Source organism: Octodon degus, unplaced genomic scaffold (genome assembly GCF_000260255.1).
Source record: "Octodon degus isolate 3935 unplaced genomic scaffold, OctDeg1.0 scaffold00009, whole genome shotgun sequence".
NCBI classification, from domain to species: Eukaryota; Metazoa; Chordata; class Mammalia; order Rodentia; family Octodontidae; genus Octodon; species Octodon degus.
The window spans coordinates 15,644,950-15,664,808 of record NW_004524585.1 but is presented as its reverse complement, the minus strand read 5'-3'; the positions used below and the strand labels follow the sequence as shown (position 1 = coordinate 15,664,808).

Genomic DNA, 19,859 nt, shown 5'->3' with positions numbered 1-19,859 from the left:
TTGTATTTCTTCTTTAGAGTTCTTATACTAGGGAGACTATACGATATTTACACATGTGTGTCTGGTTTATTTCACTTATGAGTATATGTTCAAGTGGCCTTCCTGTTTGTAGCCTACATAGCCTCTCTTTTGGACTAGCTCTTTTCACTGCCCTTTGCTATCCTTGGCAGCCATTCTGTTTTCTTGGAATCTGCACCTTCTTGGATCTCCAGTGTGCCTTTGGCTTCATTCTCACATCTTCATGCATTGCTCTCTCTAGGGCTCCTTTACAGGGCTATTAGGCCTTCTAAAATCTGGGTGGAAGCCCTGTGACACCATTACTGTTGTATTCTGCATGCATGTCATATGAATGATACCAAGATCTGCCACCAGGGTCAGCAGTAGTGAGGCTCCATGGACCATGGCTCCAGTGACATCTTGAATGCCTGGATGGTTTAATTCTGGATGGGTACATTTAGGGCATTAATTCCTTAGGTTGCTGAGAGTGAACCGGGTGCTCTGAAGCTCTTTTGTCAGAGCAGTCTTTCTAAGTTCACCTCTTTCTACCATTGAGTCTGTATTAGTTAAAATCTGGCCAATTTCTGAGATGTCTTTAGGTTATTTTTCCTATTGACCTTATATGTATGTGATTTATTTTTAATGCTAATATTTATGGTAATTCCAGTCTCCTTTGCCCTAATATTTTGCTCCTGATTTGCACTATAAATCTTACTGAAAGCAGCCAGGGGTATCCATGCCTGTTATGGTTTGTGTCTAGATATCCTCCAAAGCCTCATGTGGTCATGGCACGGGGTATTTTCAGAGATAGCTAAATTTAGACTTTGTGATATATGCATTGTCTAGTACTGGGATTGGTGGTGTGAGTGCTGTACCCATCCTGGGTGGGTAACCTACATACAATATGAGGGAGGAAAAGAGGCTTGCTCCCTGATTTTGACCCTTTTTGTCCCCTTTTGCTCTTGTTGCTTGAACTAGTGCTCCCTGTCATGTGTCACCCTGCTGATTCTCAAACCTCTATAGACTGTGAGCTAAATACACTTTTCCTTCCTTAATTCTGTGTGTCGGCATTTTGTCCTAGCAACAAGAAAAAAGTAACTAAGATAGTGTGATAGCCTGAATGTTGAGCTACCTTGAAATTTCCTTTACCAGATTAGTCCTTTATTTCAAAATTCGTCCTCTGGGCTGGGAAGGTAACTCAGTGGCATAAGTGCCTGCCTGGAAAACACAAGGTCCTGAGTTCAATTTCTGGTACCACATGCCATGCTGGCCCCAGAGTCCTGGGTGTGACACCGGCCTGGAACCCAGCACTAGGGATGATGAGACAGGAAGATCACTGGGAGTCTGAACTGCATAACGACACCACACACACACACACACACACACACACACACACAATTAGCCTCACACAGTCTTAGAACACTGGCAAAAGTGATAGAAAATTGCAGACACTAGAATTCAGAAAATTTTATTTCACATGAGTGTATTAAATGCATGTGTACAACACACGATGCATTGAATTACAGAGATTCATACTAGACTCAACCGTGTCTGTTCATTATCAAGTGCACATATTATTTATGTATTGTGCCTGTACGTTGATTGGTCATTCAGTGATAAGTCTGGAGTTTATCTGTTTACATGGGTATATACCTTTCCTTCAAAGGTGCCTGCTTGGGTATGTATAAATATTTAGTGATAATTTGTGTTGTCTTTTATTTTGAGTATTAATGTCAACACTAATATTTAATTATAAATTAATATTATTATTTTATAATTCAGTGTGTCTGTCATTGGACCCACTAAATGTGTCCATCTGGAGGATAAATAATTGGGGCTTGTTTTTGGAATAAGGCTTCTATTATGTTAGGTGCATCCTGAAAAATCATGCAAAGGCTTATCTTCCAGTTAGGTTTTGTTTTGGGGAAATATGTTATTAGCTACTTAGGTTGTACCCTGCTTAGATTATAATTTAGTTCTTAAAACATCAATCCACGACTTATTTTTTAAATAAATCTCTTAGTGCTTACCATTATTTATTCAGTTTTTGTTCAGGTCTTTTTACATTTGAGTTTCAGAAGGTAACATTTTTTACCATGTTTTCCAGCTCTGAAGCTTTCCTAATGTATAGTCTCTTATACATTAATGACTTAATTTCAGTTGTATTGGGCACTGTTCTTTTAAGATATTAATATACTACATGCATTGAGTGTTTTATGGGCATATCCACTTCCAAGATGTTTTCTTGTGGCTTTCATGTGTGTAATTAGTCTGAAATTCTCATTAGGGGCAGTCTTCAAGTGATTGTTTTCTATGGGAGAGATGGGAAATCTACTCTTCTCCTATTAGTAATATTGAGGAGATTTTTGGACTCCCACAGTAACATTCCCTCAATACTCTCAGCTCTCAGTCTTTGTCATAACAAACACAGATGCCTCCTCAACTTCAAACACACATGCCTCACAACCTACACACAGCTTGGTGCCTGGGCTATCACCTTGGTTTATTTTGCTCAAAGCACAAGTCTGACCCTTTGTTTATTACCTTTGAGATCCAAAATAAATTTAAGATTCTCATTTGGTCATTTTATTTCATTTGAGGCCCTGCACAATAGTCCTAAATCTACCTTCTGTGAGTCAGATGGCTTAGCTATGAAAGAAAATGCTTGAAATACATGATAATATATTTAAAAGTATCTTGAGTGTTTTTGTTTTGTCTTTTTGAGACCTGGTCTTGCTCTTAGCTCAGGCTGGCCTTGAGCTCACTTGTAGCCTGTGTTGCTCTCCAACCTGCAACCGTCCTGCTGCCTCAGCCTCCCTAGTGCTGGGATTACAGGTGTGCGCCTCCAGGCCTGGCTTTAGTATCTCAAATTTGGTTTCTTCTTTCAGACCCTTTCTTTTATTTTCTTAATGTTGAGGTTTAATAACCATTGTGATAACTTGAAATATATTTTTTATATTACGATTTTGAAGGATTCTTAAAAGAGAAAAATTAAAGTACTCAAAAGCAAAAATCCCTAAAAATATAGTATCCATTAATATCTTTACTGCTCAAATAATTGAAATAACTTATATTTAATTTATTCTCTTATAGTATTGTGCTTCTGCTAAGCCAAAAACAGACACTTGAAGAATTGAAACAATCGGTCCAGCAGCTGAGATGCACTGAGGCAAAGTTTGCAGCACAGAAAGAATTATTAGAGCAAAAAGTGCAAGAAAATGATGGAAAAGAGCCACCTCCAGTAGTAAACTATGAAGAAGATGCACGATCAGTTACATCTATGGTAAGCTAAAGAGCAATCCGATGAGAAACTTGAAAGAGTAGTACTTAGGTTATTAGTGAATACAAAAAATTAATTCTGGTTTGCTATAACAAATTATCACTCTTGTTAAATGCAGGTCCTATTAAACTTGTTTGTAAATGCAAAATAGACTTGTCAGTCACCTCAGGTCACCGGGAGAGCACTTTAAGGAACCACCCGTAGAGTCAGAGGAAAAAAAGCTCTTCTCTTACCTTCAAAACTGAAAAGAAAGACGGCAATTGTTTTTATTCCTGGGAAACAGCAGGAAGGTAGGGTGTTACTCTTAAGATAGAAGTAAGACATAAGGAGAAAGCTATTTAATTTTTTTTTCATTTTAAGAACAATAGAGTCTTAGATTGATGGTGTATTGTTTTCACCATACAAAATATTGACTTAGTTTTTAAAAGATGTTTTGCCTATAAATAAGACCTTAGTGCATTAGAAATCACCATTTCAAGATTTAAGTTATATGGTGTTAATTAACTGTTTAAGAATGCATAGTATAAGTCCTTTTTTCTGATTTCTCTTTTTCTTTTCTCCCTACTTCTTTTCCTTTCTCCTTCCTACCCTTCCTTTCATCTCTCTCTCTTTGTATGTGAAAGGTCTCATTAAAGAACAATTTTGCCCAGCCTCAGAGTGGACAGTATCTCCAGTTACAACTGGTGGATGCATAGCTGTCCAGAGTCCAGTGCATTGAACAGCTCCTCCACCACATCCCCACGGAAAGATTATCACCACCCAAATGCCAGTAGTGCTGTGATGGAGGTCTGAGCTGTTTTCGTGGTTTGCTGGATGTATTCCATAGATAGAAATAATATGGTTCATTAATTTATAGTCGATACTTTAGTATTATTTAGTTAATGTAGTTCTGAGTATTATAATTTGTTAAACAGATATAGATATCTTCATGGGTAAAAAAGCTATACTGTATATGAAACTGCCGTGAATGTGGAAATAGCTATAAAATAGTAGATATTACAGTTATTGCCTCTTTTTGTTATTAGTTGAGCCATGCTAATCAACAAACACATCACTGTAATTCCTTGTCCTCTGGTACTCCTATAAGGATCTTAGTTTTGGGACTTTGTTAGATTTTCTTTCTTGCTTTTTTTTTTTTGGTTTTGTTTATTTATTTTGATGATACTTGGCATTGAATTCAGGGCCATTGTAGCTACATCTCCACCCTTTTTATTTTATTATTTTTTTTTTGTTTTGAGACAAGTCTCACCAAGTTCCCCATACTGGCCTTGGATTTGTAGTACTCTTGGGTTGGAGTGTGCTGCCATGCCTACCATGCTACCATGACACCAGTATACTAAGTACCATAGTATTTTATGATTCTTGATGTCTGACATATTCATTTTTTTGTAGGAGCATTACTTTTTTTTTTTTTTTCTTCTTAGCTTATTGTTATTGTTGTTCTCAGAGTTGAACTCAGGACCTTGTGCTTGGCAGGCAGGCACTGGTGCCACTGAGCTACATAACTGGCTCAACTTCACTTTTTTAAACAATTTTTAAAATTGTGTATTTGGTACAGGGTCTCACTAATGAAGAGACTGGTGGTGATCCTCCTGTTTTCAGCCTCCTCGGTGCTGGGATTATAGGCATGCTCCACCACGCCCCGACTCTGTTGCCAGCTCAGTGTGCCCTGAGGGTGGGGCTGGCACACCATGTGGGACTGGGGATCAAACCCTGATCCCTGTGCTTGCCAAAGCAGGTGCTTAGTCTGCTGTGCTATCTTGCCAGCCCCTCTACTTTGCTTTTTGAAAACCTCAAATCTTTTATTTTTTCAGGGTACTTTATAAAGCATTCTCATGTTTCCAGGAGGGTGTAGAATTAGTTAGTTAATTAGTTAATAACTTGATTTAATGACAAATTGGTTAACACTGGGTAATTTGATTTTATGTGCATGTAAGCCCTGTGTACAGCATCACAACACAATAAAAGATAGTTATCAAGTTGCTAGATAACACCTCTTCCCACTTGATAATGGTGATTAAAAAACTTGGCTTTCAATTTTTTCTTTTTCAGATCACTTTCTTTATTAGTACATGCTTGCAGTACATTGGATTCCTTGTGTAGAGTCCATCCATGTGCACACCACATCTTAATTGCTTTTCTCATCCCTTTTTCCTACCCTCCTTCCCACCTCCATCCACCTCTTGATCCTCTTTTTTTTTTCTGAAGGTTTGCTGTACATAATGTTTACATTCCAATAGTTAATTCTTACTAAGAATTTGTGATCATGTGGATTTTAATCTTTCATAATCATTGAATAAAGGCTTTGATCACTGCATGAATAAATTATTTCAGATATAATGTATAATAAAGCTTAGAAGAATAATCTACCTTTTGAGACCTCCAAGCTCTTCTTTCATACCAATTTAAGTGGTGATAAACATCTTAATTTTTACAAAGTGGTATTATATATTTAATCCTATTCAATTTATTTTAAATAACTAAAATAGGTATTACAGATGTATCTTATCTATTAGTTGGAGTAATGCCCCTACGTCTTGAATGAAAAATTAAAATTTACTGTCTTTGTTAAATATGCCAGTTTTATAAAGGAATACTATATGTTTAAAATAGTAAGTTAAAGTAAGTTAATATTTTATAAATGAGATAAGACATCTGTCAAATTGTTACATGTATTTTACACTTACAAAGAAAGTAGGATAAACAACATTCAGAAGGTGACATATGAACAAAGACTTAAAAAACAGGTTGCTACTATACCACTTTGCTCTCTGGAGAAAGGTCATTAGCACAGGGTGCAGGCACTGCAAAGAATTATGGGACATGCTTAGACTGTGCCATTATAGCAAGCAGAAGTGAGGGAGAGAGAATGGAGCATAGGGTATGTGGTTAGACAACAAATAATATATCTTGAGGCCTTATGGACCACAATTAAAGATTGTGTATTTTCTCTGAAATAGGATATTATTATTGCCATGGAGCTTTAGAGGAATAATATGCTCTGACTTTGGATTTAAAGGGACCACTGTGGCAAATGTGTTGAGAATAATATATTTAAGGGGAGAAAGGATGGAGGAATGAGACTATTGGAATGACACAATAGTACAAGAAGTGTTTAAATTCTTGGTGTATTTTTTTTTGTTTTTGTTTTTTAATTTATCTATTTGGTACAGGGTCTTGCTACACAACTCAAACTCATAGTGATCCTCCTGTTTCAGTCTCCCCAGCCCTAGGATTATAAGCATGTGCCACCACGCCCAGTTTTGGTGACCTGCTCAGAGTGGGACCGGCACAGCATGTAGTACCAGGGATCTAACCTGGGTCCTTGTGCTTGCCAGGCAGGTGTTTATACTGCTGAGCTATCTCCCTGGCCACTGCATGTATTTTGAAGGTTGAGCCAATGATATTTCTTCTGATAGTGGAATATGAAAGGAATCCTAGATGACAGTCAGGTTGTTAGCCACTGTTTTGGAGGAATGGAATTTGTTTTGAGTGAAATAGACTATAGCTGAAGCAATTTTGATAAGGAAGATGAAGACTTTAGTTAATATTCCTTAAAAGATACAACAATAAAAATTTAGATATTTGGGTGTGGAGACTAGGAACATGATTTGGACTACAGATATGAATTTGAGAGTTGCAGTTACCTGATGGTATTTAAAATTGTACAAGGTACAGATGGTGTTTGACTACAAGGTGACTGAGTGAGAGAGGCTGGAGGAGAGAAGAGAAACAAAGGCTGAAGTTTGGGCCACCTCAATTATGAGTTCTAGAAGAGGGGGAAATACTAGAGAGACTAAGGAAAATGTAGTGGAGAAGAAAATCAAGACAATCAGGTCGTCTTGGGGGCCAGGGAGATAGCTCAGTGGAAGAAGTGCTTGCCTGGTAAGCGCAAGGGCCTGAGTTCGATCCCTGGTACCGTAAAATAAAAACAAAAACAAACAACAAAAAAACCCAATCAGGTCAGCTTGAAGCCCCTTGTAGAAAATATTTCAAGGCAGAGGAAATTGTTGTTGACGAATGTTATAAAGGGAGAGCAGGTAACTGAGCACTCAAAGTCATTGATGAGAATCAGTACAGTGGTGATGATAAAGCCCTGTTTTGGCTGGGCCTAAGAGAAGGAAAAGAGAGGGACTGTGTAGGGTAGGCAGAGACAAAAAATAGGGTAGGAAATTTGGGATTGTTGAATATTAAAAAAAAAAAAAAGCAGAAATCTTCTGGCTGTGTTGCATGTATTTAAAGCCATGGTTCTACTATATATGCTCGATAAATCAAGTCAGAGGGGAAGAGCACAAGGTTCGTGTAAGAGAGCAATTGTGATGGCTGGCTAGAAAATTTAAGCTGTGCAAGGGAAAAAATAAAATGCTGCATGGGGAGTGGTGGTTTTAAGTGGAAGGATCAGTTCACTGGAGACCCAGAGTAGGCGCAAGGCAAGTTATAAACACCCAAGTATAACACTCTGATTGCCAGTGTTTATCTTTTAGATGTTAGTTAAAATTTAAGAAAAAATAGCTTTTGGAAAATACGTTGTTAAATCATTTGATAACAACATGATAAATTAGATAATTAAATCTTATGTTTTTTAAATTTACTGTCATTTCTTTTCATCAGTGATTGGATTAGCAGAATCAGTAATGAAGTGAAACATCTTTAATGATAAAACTACAAAAGTATATAATGACTATTAAGCTTCCTGCAGTCTTGGGGTTGCCTCTGGAGTTTGTGATTGATTACTGTGGGTGTGGATGCTGCACCTGCCTTGAGGCAGGTGATTTGCATTATAGTGTGAAGCGGGAAGGGGGGCTAGCTGCTGGAGCTGCTGGTCCTCCTTTTGTGCTCCTGCTCTTTGCCTCTGCTGAAAAGTTGCGTTCTGCCATCTGCCGCTCTGCCTGGGACCCAGCTGAACGGACTGAAACCTCCAGTACCTGGGAGCTAAATAAACCATTTTTCCTTCATTTTGAGTGTCGGGTATTTGTCTCAGCAACGAGAGAAGAGTAACTGAGACACACACAATACTGTTGTGTACCTTGATCTTAGGCATCACATTATCCTTGTGCATATGTGAGTGCTCATAGTTTAATTTATTCGTTCAATGATTATTTATTGAGTTTTGGTTAGGAGTAAGGTACTATTTTAGGTTCTGGTGAAACAGCGAACAAAATGATTAATTTTTTTCTGTTGTCATAGGCCTTTTAGTTTAATTGGAGTTCATAGTTGATAAGCAATTAAGTATATAATATGTTAGATAGCAGTAAGTTCTTTGGGGGAAAATGCAATAATATTAGGATAAAAAAACACCTGTCACAGGTCAGGTGTTTTTCTGTAAGGAGAGATCAAGTGAGTTTCCCTTATAAGTAATTTGTACAGAAATCTGAAAAAACTGAGAATAAGATGAGACTGCCTGAGGTGAGACTATTCCAGGGAATAGGAAGAACAGTTTAGAGGGTCAGAGATGGGAGCCTGCTCATGGTAGAGGAACCACAAGGAAGCTAGTGTGGCTGGGTTCAAGAGAGAGACAGTAGTTGAGACAGACTAGCGATGTAGGGAACACTTAGATTATGGAGTCAATTGAGCACTGTGAGGAATTTGATATGATTATTGATCAGGTAATTTTTAAAGGAATACTTTTAGTGGTGTCAATTCACTTACTAGAAGTTTCTTTCCCTTCTCACATGTTCATTCATTAAAATTCATGTTTAAAATCTCATATGAAACAGTTGTTACAAAAATAACATTTACATTTTAATGCCATTTTTCTTTTATAGTTCAATTTGAATGAAAGAAAAATTCTTACATGCTATTATATTCAATGATTATTTTTTCATTCCTATAATAAAATTTTTCATTTAAATTTGAAATTCTGATAAACTGAAAAAAATAACATTTTAGTAGATACAAAGTTGCAGTGCTTAAAACAGCATAATGTAGATACAAGACTATTTAGCCAGAATAGTGGAGAATGTGTAGCCTAAACAAGCTTTTTTGTATAGAGGATCTGAATGTAAGAATATTTAAGGAAGACAAAGCATTATTTTGCATGTTGGATGAATATTAATTTAAATCTTAAGGTCATGGTATGTAAAGAATAATCTTCATATATATTAAATACTCAAATGTAAGTGTAAGGGCAAGATTAAGGCTTATTAAAAGGAAGAGTTAATGTTTAATTTTTGATCAGTCTTGTATGCCTGTAGCAGGTAATGCAAGCAACGATTTTCATGATAACAATATGTTATATAACAACCGATTGTTAACTTTTCATCTTTTTTTTTTTTTTTTTTTTCCCCCTTGGGGATTAAACTCAGGACCCTGCGTTTGCCAGGCAAGCACTTATTCTACTGCGTTATCTCCCTGGGCCCAATTTTTATTCTTGTTTTGAAATTCTGTACAATTTTTATTATTTTATGTTGCTTTGTTTTTGTCTTTATTCTTTTTATTTGATTTCTTCTTTGAAAAAAGTTGAAAACAACAAAAAAGGAAAATAAAGCTACTAATTACCTGAAAATATATATGAACATTTTTCTGTCAGAAAATAAACTAAATTACAGTGAAGAGTAAAAACTGGGAATAATGTGTTGCAAGTATAATAAACAATTAATGTTGGCCAAAAGGATCATCCAAACTGGTTTATAGAAATGTAATGTGCTAATTAAAAGTGGGCAGAGACTAGCAATAAGTGATTCATAATATAGTAAGTAGAAACTTTAATAAAAATATAAGACACTTCTTTTCTATTAGTAATGAAAATAATGATTAACAAATGCAATTGGAATATAATGATCTATTAACTTTTCCATTACCTCCCACAGTGGCTTTTTTCTACTCTTTTCTTACTCTGGCCAAAATAAGTAATATTTAAAATTCCAAATAAGAGCATATCTTGTTGTATTGAGGCCCAAAGGAATGGTTACAGAGGCTTCATGCTTTTCATTCAGTGCCACATTACTTTAAATGACCTCCTAAAGGGCCTTACCATGAACTGTGATCATACAGTGGATGCTGATCATGTCCACATGTATATCCTTGTGAAAGAACGGGGGAATCTATGAAGAGTAAAGACTTAGCAGAAACAGAGGTCTGTTCTTGGGTGGGTTGTATTAGTTCAGCTTACGAACAAATATACATTTGTAAGAAATATGGTATGAATCTCAGTGCTGAAAAATTTGCATTTCTCAAATGGCCGGTCATATTGAACATCTATTCATGTATTTATTGGTCATTTAAACTTCTTTATCTGAGAAATGTCTTCATTTCAGGTACCCATTTTGAATTGTGTCTGTAATGTCATCGAGTTCTTTATATATTCTAGATATAGTCTGTCAAGAGGTAGCTGGAAAGCATTTATTTTTTCATTCTGTAAATTGTTTATTCACTCTCTTGGTGGTTTCCTTTGATGTTTAGAAGAAACTTTTTAATGTGGTATGATCCCATTTCTTATTTCTTGTGCAACTCAGGTTCTGTTTAAAAACCTTTGCCTGTGCCTATGTTTTCAAAAGTTTTACTGGTTTCATTTTTCAACATATGGTTTCTGTTTTAATATTCAGATATCTGCTCCATTTCGATTTAGTGTAGGGCATGATGAGAAATCTGGGTCTAGGTTCAATCTTCAGGCATGTGGAAAGCCAGTTTTCCCATAACCCCTTGTTAAAAAGGCTATCCTTCAGCCAAAGGATTTGGTTTCTTTGTCAAAGGTAAGGTCACAGAGTGTGTCTAGAGTTCTTTCTACATTTCTACTTGATTGATCTGTACCAGTTTTAAAAATTTGCCAGTATTGTGCTCTTTTTATCATCATGACATTGTACATAATTTCAAGTCCAGGATTGTGATGCCCTGTGCTTTGCCCTTATTACCTCAGATTACTCTTGCTACTGTAGATCTCTTCTGGTTCTGTGAGGAATGTTATTGGTATTTTGACTGGGATTGTGATAAGTCTGTATAATGATTTTGTAAATATAGTCTGTGACTGTCCTTTCTTAATTATTTAGAAGGCAATGGTCACTTTCCAAATCTCACTGTCATACTTTTCTTTGTTTCACATTCCCTTCTTCATATTTTTTTTTACGAGACTTGTACCTCTTTTTTTCCATTTTCTTTTATTAACAAGCTTTTATGAAACACTGTCTTAATATACTTGATGAAATGTGCTGTCTTTGGATCTTTTGAGCTGAAGAAGTTTGAGGACAAGGGCTAAAGTTTGTTGTCTTAGAGTCCTATTATTATTATTATTATTATTATTATTATTATTATTATTTGGACTGGGGATCAAAGCCAGGACTTTGTGCTTGCCAGGCTGGTGCTTATGCCACTGAGCTACATCCCAAGCTTAGTCCTATTAAATTCTGAATGCTTCTTGCAGATACAGCACATTTAGTATAATTAGAGATTAATATATCTCAGTTAAGAGGCTTGGGGGATGGAATGAGCGGGAATGACATTGTGAATTGATGGTGCAACCATTTGAAAAGACACTTTAGATGGCAGTCCTGATTGAGAGGTAGGGGAGTGAGGGATGTGTTGTTGGAGAGGAAAGTGAGAGGTCCTTGAAGATGAATTTGATCCAATTCATGATTTTTTTGTTATCCTGGATGTCCTCTTTTAAAAATAATTTAATTTGACAGAGGTACACAGAAAAATACGTAAGTAGAACAGAGGAGAAGGCTAAGCAAATGTTCTTCCAATTTTGGAAGGGAAAGTGTACTTCTCAGTAGTGTAGCCAGAATGATGGGGGTTACAGATATCAGCAGGAGACCTTAGCTAGGGCTGGGAGTACATGGGTAGGTGTGTTATGGGTTACGTGGATGAGGTGAAGTAGGATGTGGATTGTGATAGGCATCTAGTTTCAAAAGTTAGTGATTTAAGGGCTAAAAGCAGAAATAGAGGTCAGTTGGAGTTAAGCAGGATATAGGTGGTAAGGAAAAATTTTTTTATCTTTTGATAAATGAGGTAAGTGTCAGAGTTTTAATCTTTACAGATTATCACTTTTGGAAACTAGTAGTTAAATGGTTCTTGTTCCTTTGTTTGTTTGTTTTGTAAAAATTAGGCAGGTGCTGTGGTTCACACTTACAGTCCCATTGACCTGGCTGGTTGAGACAGGCATATGTTAAGTTTGAGGCCAACCTAGGCAGTTTAATGAAATACCATCCACCCCCCCTCAACGAAAACAAAAAAACACCCCCAAATGATAGCCACAATCTTTATGAGCTCAGAACATTGGTCTTGTTCTACAATGAACATTTTAGGGGAGAAGTTGGGTTGCTTTAAGTAACGTTTGGTTCTGGAAGGACTTCTTGCTTTCTGTCATTTCTTTGTCTCTTACATCACGGAGGAATAACCAAGAAAGAGAGAATGAAGAGCATGAGACAGAAGAAAGATAGCAAGAGAGACAGGCGGGGGAAAGATCAGCGAAGAGAAATGAGCAAGATGAAAGGAAAAGAACAGGGAAGGAAGAGGAAATACAGAAACAGGAAGCAGGTAAAAGTGACAACAAAAAGGGATGGAGAAAAAAAGAGGTGCAAGAAGAGTTCACGTGATGTAACACATGCTTTTTATTTCTTCTTCTCTCCCCTGGCCCCATGCCTTGCCTGACTGAGGGTACTGACCCACTTCCCTCTTCTTTCCTCCTTCACCCAGCAGGTTTCCATTTTTATTGTCTACTGACTTGACAGCTTTCTTATTTCTTTTCTAAACTGAGACTGCCCAAAGTAAGAATTTGTAGGCAAAGGCATCAATTATATTGACATTCTCAGTTACATTTTTTTTTTTTTACATTTTAAAAATAATTATTCAACCAAGTTTACTTGAAGGTGTCAAGTTTAAGAAAATCTAATGTACTGTAACACTTTATGGATGGATAGGAAAATCCATTCTCATGTTTGATTCAAGTTTTAGATCAAAAGCTAAATTATAATGTTTTAAGAAACTTTGTTTCTATGGAATTATTTGGTAAATAACAAATGTTGTTGATTCCCAAAGTTTTTATTAGTATTAAATAAGATAAAATGAAATGGAAAATTTTCATATTTACTATCATAAGTTAGCATCCCTTCTAACAGAAATCTGAAATGTCACAATTTAATTGTAGAATTTGTGAGAATAAGGAGTGCCTTGGATGGGTACGGACATGACTGATACCTTCAGTTACTTCGACTTGTTCTTGATTATGTCTTAGACATTTAGACTTACCGAATGTTAGAAGAATTCAAATATTACAGATATCTGTATATTTTGATTTGTAATCTTTTCCAATTTATTATGTATAATGCAGTCATAGAGTTTGCCATTTATTAGGCCCTAGTGCAGGTGTATTATTGCAAAAGGAAATTGCCGTATAGCTCTGTCATGTTCTCTTATGGTTCAGTGACATAAGGCAAAATACAAAAATCATTTCAAATAATCTTACTGAGACCTAATTTTTTCTTTCTGTTGAGAATTACAGTCTTTTGTGATTCCAATTGGTTTCATGTTATATTTCATATTATATTTCAGAGGATTTAATTCTTGCATTAAATCTAACAAATTACTTTATCATATTTTGATCAAGTAACATTCTCTTGTGTAATACTGTTTCACACCATTTTTCATTTGTATGATTGTGTTAAATTGTATAATTTCTTTGCCAGCCCGTTAGTTAATAATGAAAGTCTGTGAGATTTTTTCTTTAAAGAAACAGAACAAGAGTCACGCTGCACAGATGTGATGATTGTGATAATTCACTATTACCTTAACTAGCAGAAATTAATTCCCGTGTACTTTCTGGTATTTGATGACAGCATGTATATAATCTAGAGGCCTTGTTTTGATTTAGTTGTTGCGCATTGAAATCTTGCAAGTTGTGCTATGCAATCAAATCATAATTTTTTCTATTTTGAAAGATTACTGTAAACTTAAGTTGATGCAATAATTAGTGAAAATATATAGATATTTGATACATGGGGAATGAGACAAGATTTTTTTAACTACTGTGGGAAAAAACCTCATTTAGTGTTTGGCCCCATAGGGCTATGAAAGACTAACTTAGTTTTGTTTGTTATTCCTTCTGGGTGACCTAGGTAGAGGTTGCTTCTTTTCCAGTTCTCTCACTGCAAGTTAGCTTTGACTATATGCAGAGTAGGTATACAACTGATTTGGGATGAGAACACAAGGACTGTCCTTTAGTTCCCATTAGCTGATTAGCAGGTAGTGTGGAAACTTTCGCTTTATCACTTCTGAAAAAGGCAGCCCAGTGACAAGACCATGTCTGATGTCTGAATATGATGAGGAATATGTCAGCCTTTTGTTTTAGCCCTTCACCTTGGAAGGCTTTTTGTAATGCTTTAATGTATCCTGCTTTACTTGCTTATATTCCTTCCCTCATTCATTCAGTTGAATATTTAAGATCGTTAATGAAGTAAAATTCAGCAAAATATGAAATTAGAACCAGAAAAAAATAGATTATGATAAAATATCAAGAGTGGGGAAGAACTAGATAGACCACAACATGTTTGTGTGTGTGTGTGTGTGTGTGTGTGTGTGTGTGTGTATTTTTTTTTTCCTACTTTAGAGCTATTATTTTGTCTTTAAATTTCCCAGGGTACAAAATGAAAAGGGAGATAAAGTAATGTAACAGTTTTAAAAGAAGGCCTGTCACATTGCAGTGCATTACACTGTATTTGGCTGCCATAGATTTTATTACTGGAGGCTTTAATATTGACTTTTTTATGACAGTGCCCTTGGCAGTATCGCTATAGATAATGCAGGAAGGATGTTCACATAGCCATCCCTTAAAGAATTGAGAATCCCTCAGTGAAAATAGAGGCCACCACACCAAAATCAGGTCTCATTGGGCTTAAGAATTCAGCTGTCTATAAATTGATTTTACTCAAGACTATAATGTAGACTTAGAATAATGGATATACTGGATATATTTTTATAAGATCTTTTTAGTACCACTTAGCTGAAGCTTGAATATATGGTGGAAAACTTTGTTCTCAATTACAGGTATACTGTGATTGTTTAAGGATGTATCTGTAGAACTAGGAACATTTACTAGTCAGTTTATTATGCACTTAAAAAAAATTGAAGATCTTCAGTTTCTTTGAAAATTATTGGATATAGTTTCTATATTAAAAATAATCAAGTAATTGTTTTTAAAAAAGGAAATAAATGAAAACGAGACAAGGAAAAAAATGTCATAGGACTGTCCTGCTACAATGCTATATATGGTTAGATTTCTAAATTTCCATGTAAAAATATGTACTTGTTTATTCCAATTTTTAAAAATATTTATTAATTTTTTTCTTTTTTTCACATTCTGTAGGAATTTAAAGTTTAACATATCAATACTTGATAGAAAATACCTTTTCCATACTATGTCTAAGATGTTTAATATTCAGACAGATAGTGAGGTTAAGCTCAGCTGCCTATGTTATAGGGCAATACTGATTAAGCTTCTCTTCTAGAAGGTTAACAACTTAAGTTTGCAGACCAAAAATTAGAGAAAAAGAAGGGCTGCAAGGACAGCCAACATTTTGGTTCTAGCCTTTCAAAGTCAGTGAGGATTCAGGACATAAAAGAACCTGTATTGTAATATCCTGTAACTCAGTGATGTCTCAGATTTTCTGATCAAGGAGATTCTGGGGCCACAGAGGAAAGTGATCAATGATGTAGAGTGTGCCTAAGGAGAGTCACATGGAGAGAAAACATTCTCTCAGGCTTTCACAGACAACAAATTGGTCAAGCAATGGCCGTGACTCATCCACATAGCTGACACTGACAAAGGATCAACAAACTGCGGTACAGGGTTTCAGGGTAAATCCTGAGGGGATTTGACTGACCTTGGCAGATACAAAGTTACATTTCTTGTTTTAGAGGTCTTGCTTTATCTTGGTCTTAACCATCCAGCAGAAAAGTATAATAAAGAGCTATGAAAAGTAAAGCCATATTAATATGCTGAGCTGTAAAGGGCTCAAGTCAACAACTTCTGACATTGCCAGTCCTATGGATAACCTACTACTATTATGAACTACTGGAGTATATTGGCTTATTTTGCTGAATTAATGCACCTACAATATTTAAATGGCAATGGAATACCAATGTCTGACAAAACTAAACAAAAAACGGGATATAAATGAATGTCCATTTTGTATCTGTGTATACAAAATACTTAGGATAAATATACAACTACTTTCTCTTAATTCAATGAGAAGAAAGATTTGTATTGATAGTGTTTGTGGACAGGATATCATGTCTACATCTTGTACTATGAATAACCAGAACGATGTGCAATGTATGAATTACTGAAACTGTCCTATTAATCGGTTTTGAAACTGTCTCATTGCTATGTTTCTCAATAAAACTAATAAAAAACCTACAAAAATTTTATTTGATAGAAATATACCCTTCATAAAATTAGTCAAATTATGTCCCATTAGAATAAAAAATACTATTTTTAAATTTCAATCTTAAACTTCCTGTCTTAAATTTCAAATCTTAAACTTCAGCTTTTACTTCAAATTTTCACGATATACTTTACTTATTGATATCTCATTATTTTTTATTTGGTTGTTCTTTTGGGGGGAAGCTGAGATAGTGTCTCACTAGGTGAACTCACCATGTAGCCTGTGCTGACCTCAGAATTATTGTGATCCTCTTGCCTCAGCCTTCCAAGTGCTGGGATTATAGGTGTATGTCACCATGCTTGGCAGATGCTTGGCTATTTTTTATTTTTTAATGTTATTTAGTACAGGGTCTCACTACAGTGATCAGACTTGTAGTGATCCTCCTATTTTCAGTCTCTCAAGAACTGGGATTACATGGGTATTTCACCCTACCCAGTCTTACTTGGTTGTTGTTAATTTAACTTTGTAGATTTTTCTTGTTGGTTTATGTATAACAAGTCTTTCTGTATGGATTTTAAGTATAAATAATTGAAGAGCTGACAAGTTGACAATTATATGACACATCTTTCATTTTGAAGGGTTTTAACATAATTTTTAATGCATATTAATTGTATCAGGTAATGGATTTCATTGTGACATTCCCATACATGCGTATGTTATATTTTATCGTGTCCATAGAGAGAATGTTTTTCTAAATGGATTTGTTAACTGTGGCAATTAAAAATTCTACAGTTCACAATAGGTCATTTTTGGGAGGACACTTTGATTTGTTAGCATTTGCAAGTGCAGAGTCTCTTATGTTAGGTTTTGCTACTATTTCACTTAAGAAGAAACACTAGAAGTAATTAATCTGAATTACTATTTCTTATTTGCTGGACAGTATGCTAGATATATAATGTGATATTTTATTTATTACTGTCAGTTTTGCAAAGGCATTATCATTCATGCAAGAGTATCTAAGCTTGAGAAGATTAAGGAATTTGATCAGTATTCAAGTTGCAGGTTCACATTCAGAATTTTTTGACCTTAAGGTTTGTATTTTGTCCAGCCAACATTGTCTGGCAGACTTGTAGTCAGAGAGACCTTAGTTAAATATTCTTTGCTATAAAAATGTGACCATGGGGAAAGCCACATAAGCAAGTTCTTTTGAGGAAAAATTCCTCATTGACAGGAAATGGCAAATCCTATAAACCTCACAGAAATCTGTTGAAAATTAGGTAATATTGGAAGTGATATTTAACACAAGATCTAGCACACAGCTAAACCCAATAAATGGGCTACAAAGAAAGAAAATGTTATGTCTGCTAAATGTCGTTTTTCAATAGTTTTTATGTTTGTGGCTACATCCCACTTTAACACATTTAGTTATTTTAAATAGTGTTAAGGCCTAAAGGTAGGAGATTACCAGCAGGTGGAGCTCAGTGTTAGTTAAACAAATTTCTGAAATTCAGGTATTTTATTGCCTTGTAGTTTAAAAATAAAATTAAGTAAATACAATTTTGAAGTTCGTAGGTGATTTTTATAATGTACTCCTATAGTATAGTTCTAAATATGTAGAACTAATGTTTTATTCTTATTTAAAATTCTTTGTCATCTCTACTGTTATGTAAAGTATGATGGTTCATTTACATGAATAAAGAATTGTTAATGAGAACTTAATGTATATAGACTGGCTTACCATTTGATGATTTGACTTGGTAAAGTAAATGGATTAGTATTCTTAAATTTAACTTGTCAAACCTCAACATCTGCTTCTTACTAAGTGACACTGTCTGTCACCTTCAGTAAGTTGCTCTAGCCAAAATCTTGGGAATCCCATTTTGTATCTATCTCAGCAGTAGGCTTCCTTGGTATTCCCTCCAAAATATATCTCAGTGGCCTCTTATCAGCATCTTCACTGTAATCATCCTGGTAAAAACCACCAGTTATTATACTCTGGGCTACTTTGGGCAATCTATGTGCTTATTCCCTTGTCCTTGGTATGTTTTACTTTCTATATAATTAATGTGATCTCAGTATGTAAATAATCTCATATTTATCCTGCTATAACCCTCCTCTAGCTGTTACCCTCATATAGGAGGTATGATTAAAAAGTACAGTGAATGTTTAAAATAGTTATAGTAAAAGATATATTGCCATTAATTCCCCCGCCCAAATACTACTCCCAACACACTTGTCCCATCATTCTTGTCACTTTTTGAAGCAATTTTGAAAGTCTTCTTTCATGAGTGTCTTTAGTTGTGTTGTTTTACCTGCTTTGATGCCTTGAACGAATTCAAACATTTACTTTCTGTGGTCTGACTCTGAGGAAGGCCAGATGTAGTTCAGTGCCAGCCCCAGTGAATACAGGAGATCTGGACACATCTCCATAGCTTCACAAACCTGCCTTTCTGTGGATGGCACTCAGCACCAGCATTCACTGCAGGATGATCACATCTCATAAAGACACTCAGGAAGGTTGACTACCTGAGCTTCAAAAAGAGGCAGGAATAATGGGATAAGTGTGTTCAAAACAAAGGGGGAGTATATTAAGAGGGATTGGTAGCAATGTGCCTTTTACTTTAAAACATAGATTTTTATAATTTAAACACTCATATTTCAGGCAGAACATGTAACTAAAGAAATTTGTACTCCTTACCATAGGCATAACTAACTATCAAACCCTACCATCTTCTACCATTTTCTTATTGCTCATACTGTAGTCATTTGGTCTTTGGTTACCTTGAGCTACTTCTTATCTCTAGGGCCTTTTGCCTAATTCTTATAGTCTTCTTTTTAATCATTCCAGGTAAAATGTACTATTTTGAGAGATATCTCATTACAGCTGTAACTAGAATTAGCTCTCCTATGACCTTCCAGACCCTATCATCATTATTTACTTTCTTGGCCCTTTTCTTTCCCAATATAGCATTTCTGGTATCTTTACTCTTACTACTATTATAACTCCAAGTAGTATTATTTGTTGACTAACATTTACTGTGTTAAGTTAGTTCTCAGCAATTCCATGTATTTAATTACTGATATGTGTATTTCTGAATATATAAGTTTATTTTATCACAGTATTTGTTTAAATATGTATGTGTGTGTTTTTATGACATTTTTTTTCTCCCATGGTCCCTGCTTACTCTTCAGACTAACTTCCAGAACATAGGAACTTTCATTATGTTTATTTTTTCTCCCTGAATAGTGTTTGCTACGTAGAAGAA

At 35.3% G+C, this 19,859-nt stretch overlaps 1 protein-coding gene across 10 annotated transcripts in view; it reads left to right on the top strand.

Annotated features, from left to right (window-relative positions):
• Fer (FER tyrosine kinase) overlaps positions 1 to 19,859 on the top strand; it is a 485,925-nt gene that overhangs the window by 172,024 nt on the left and 294,042 nt on the right. For 9 of the 10 annotated variants that reach the window (XM_004625405.2, XM_023708326.1, XM_023708329.1 and 6 more), the window contains one exon: positions 3,091 to 3,280. In XM_004625405.2, coding sequence (XP_004625462.1) covers positions 3,091 to 3,280 — 190 coding nt within the window. Of the gene's footprint in view, positions 1 to 3,090; positions 3,281 to 3,395; positions 3,466 to 19,859 lie in introns of those variants that run through there. The other variant, XM_023708338.1, reaches the window with a different exon arrangement.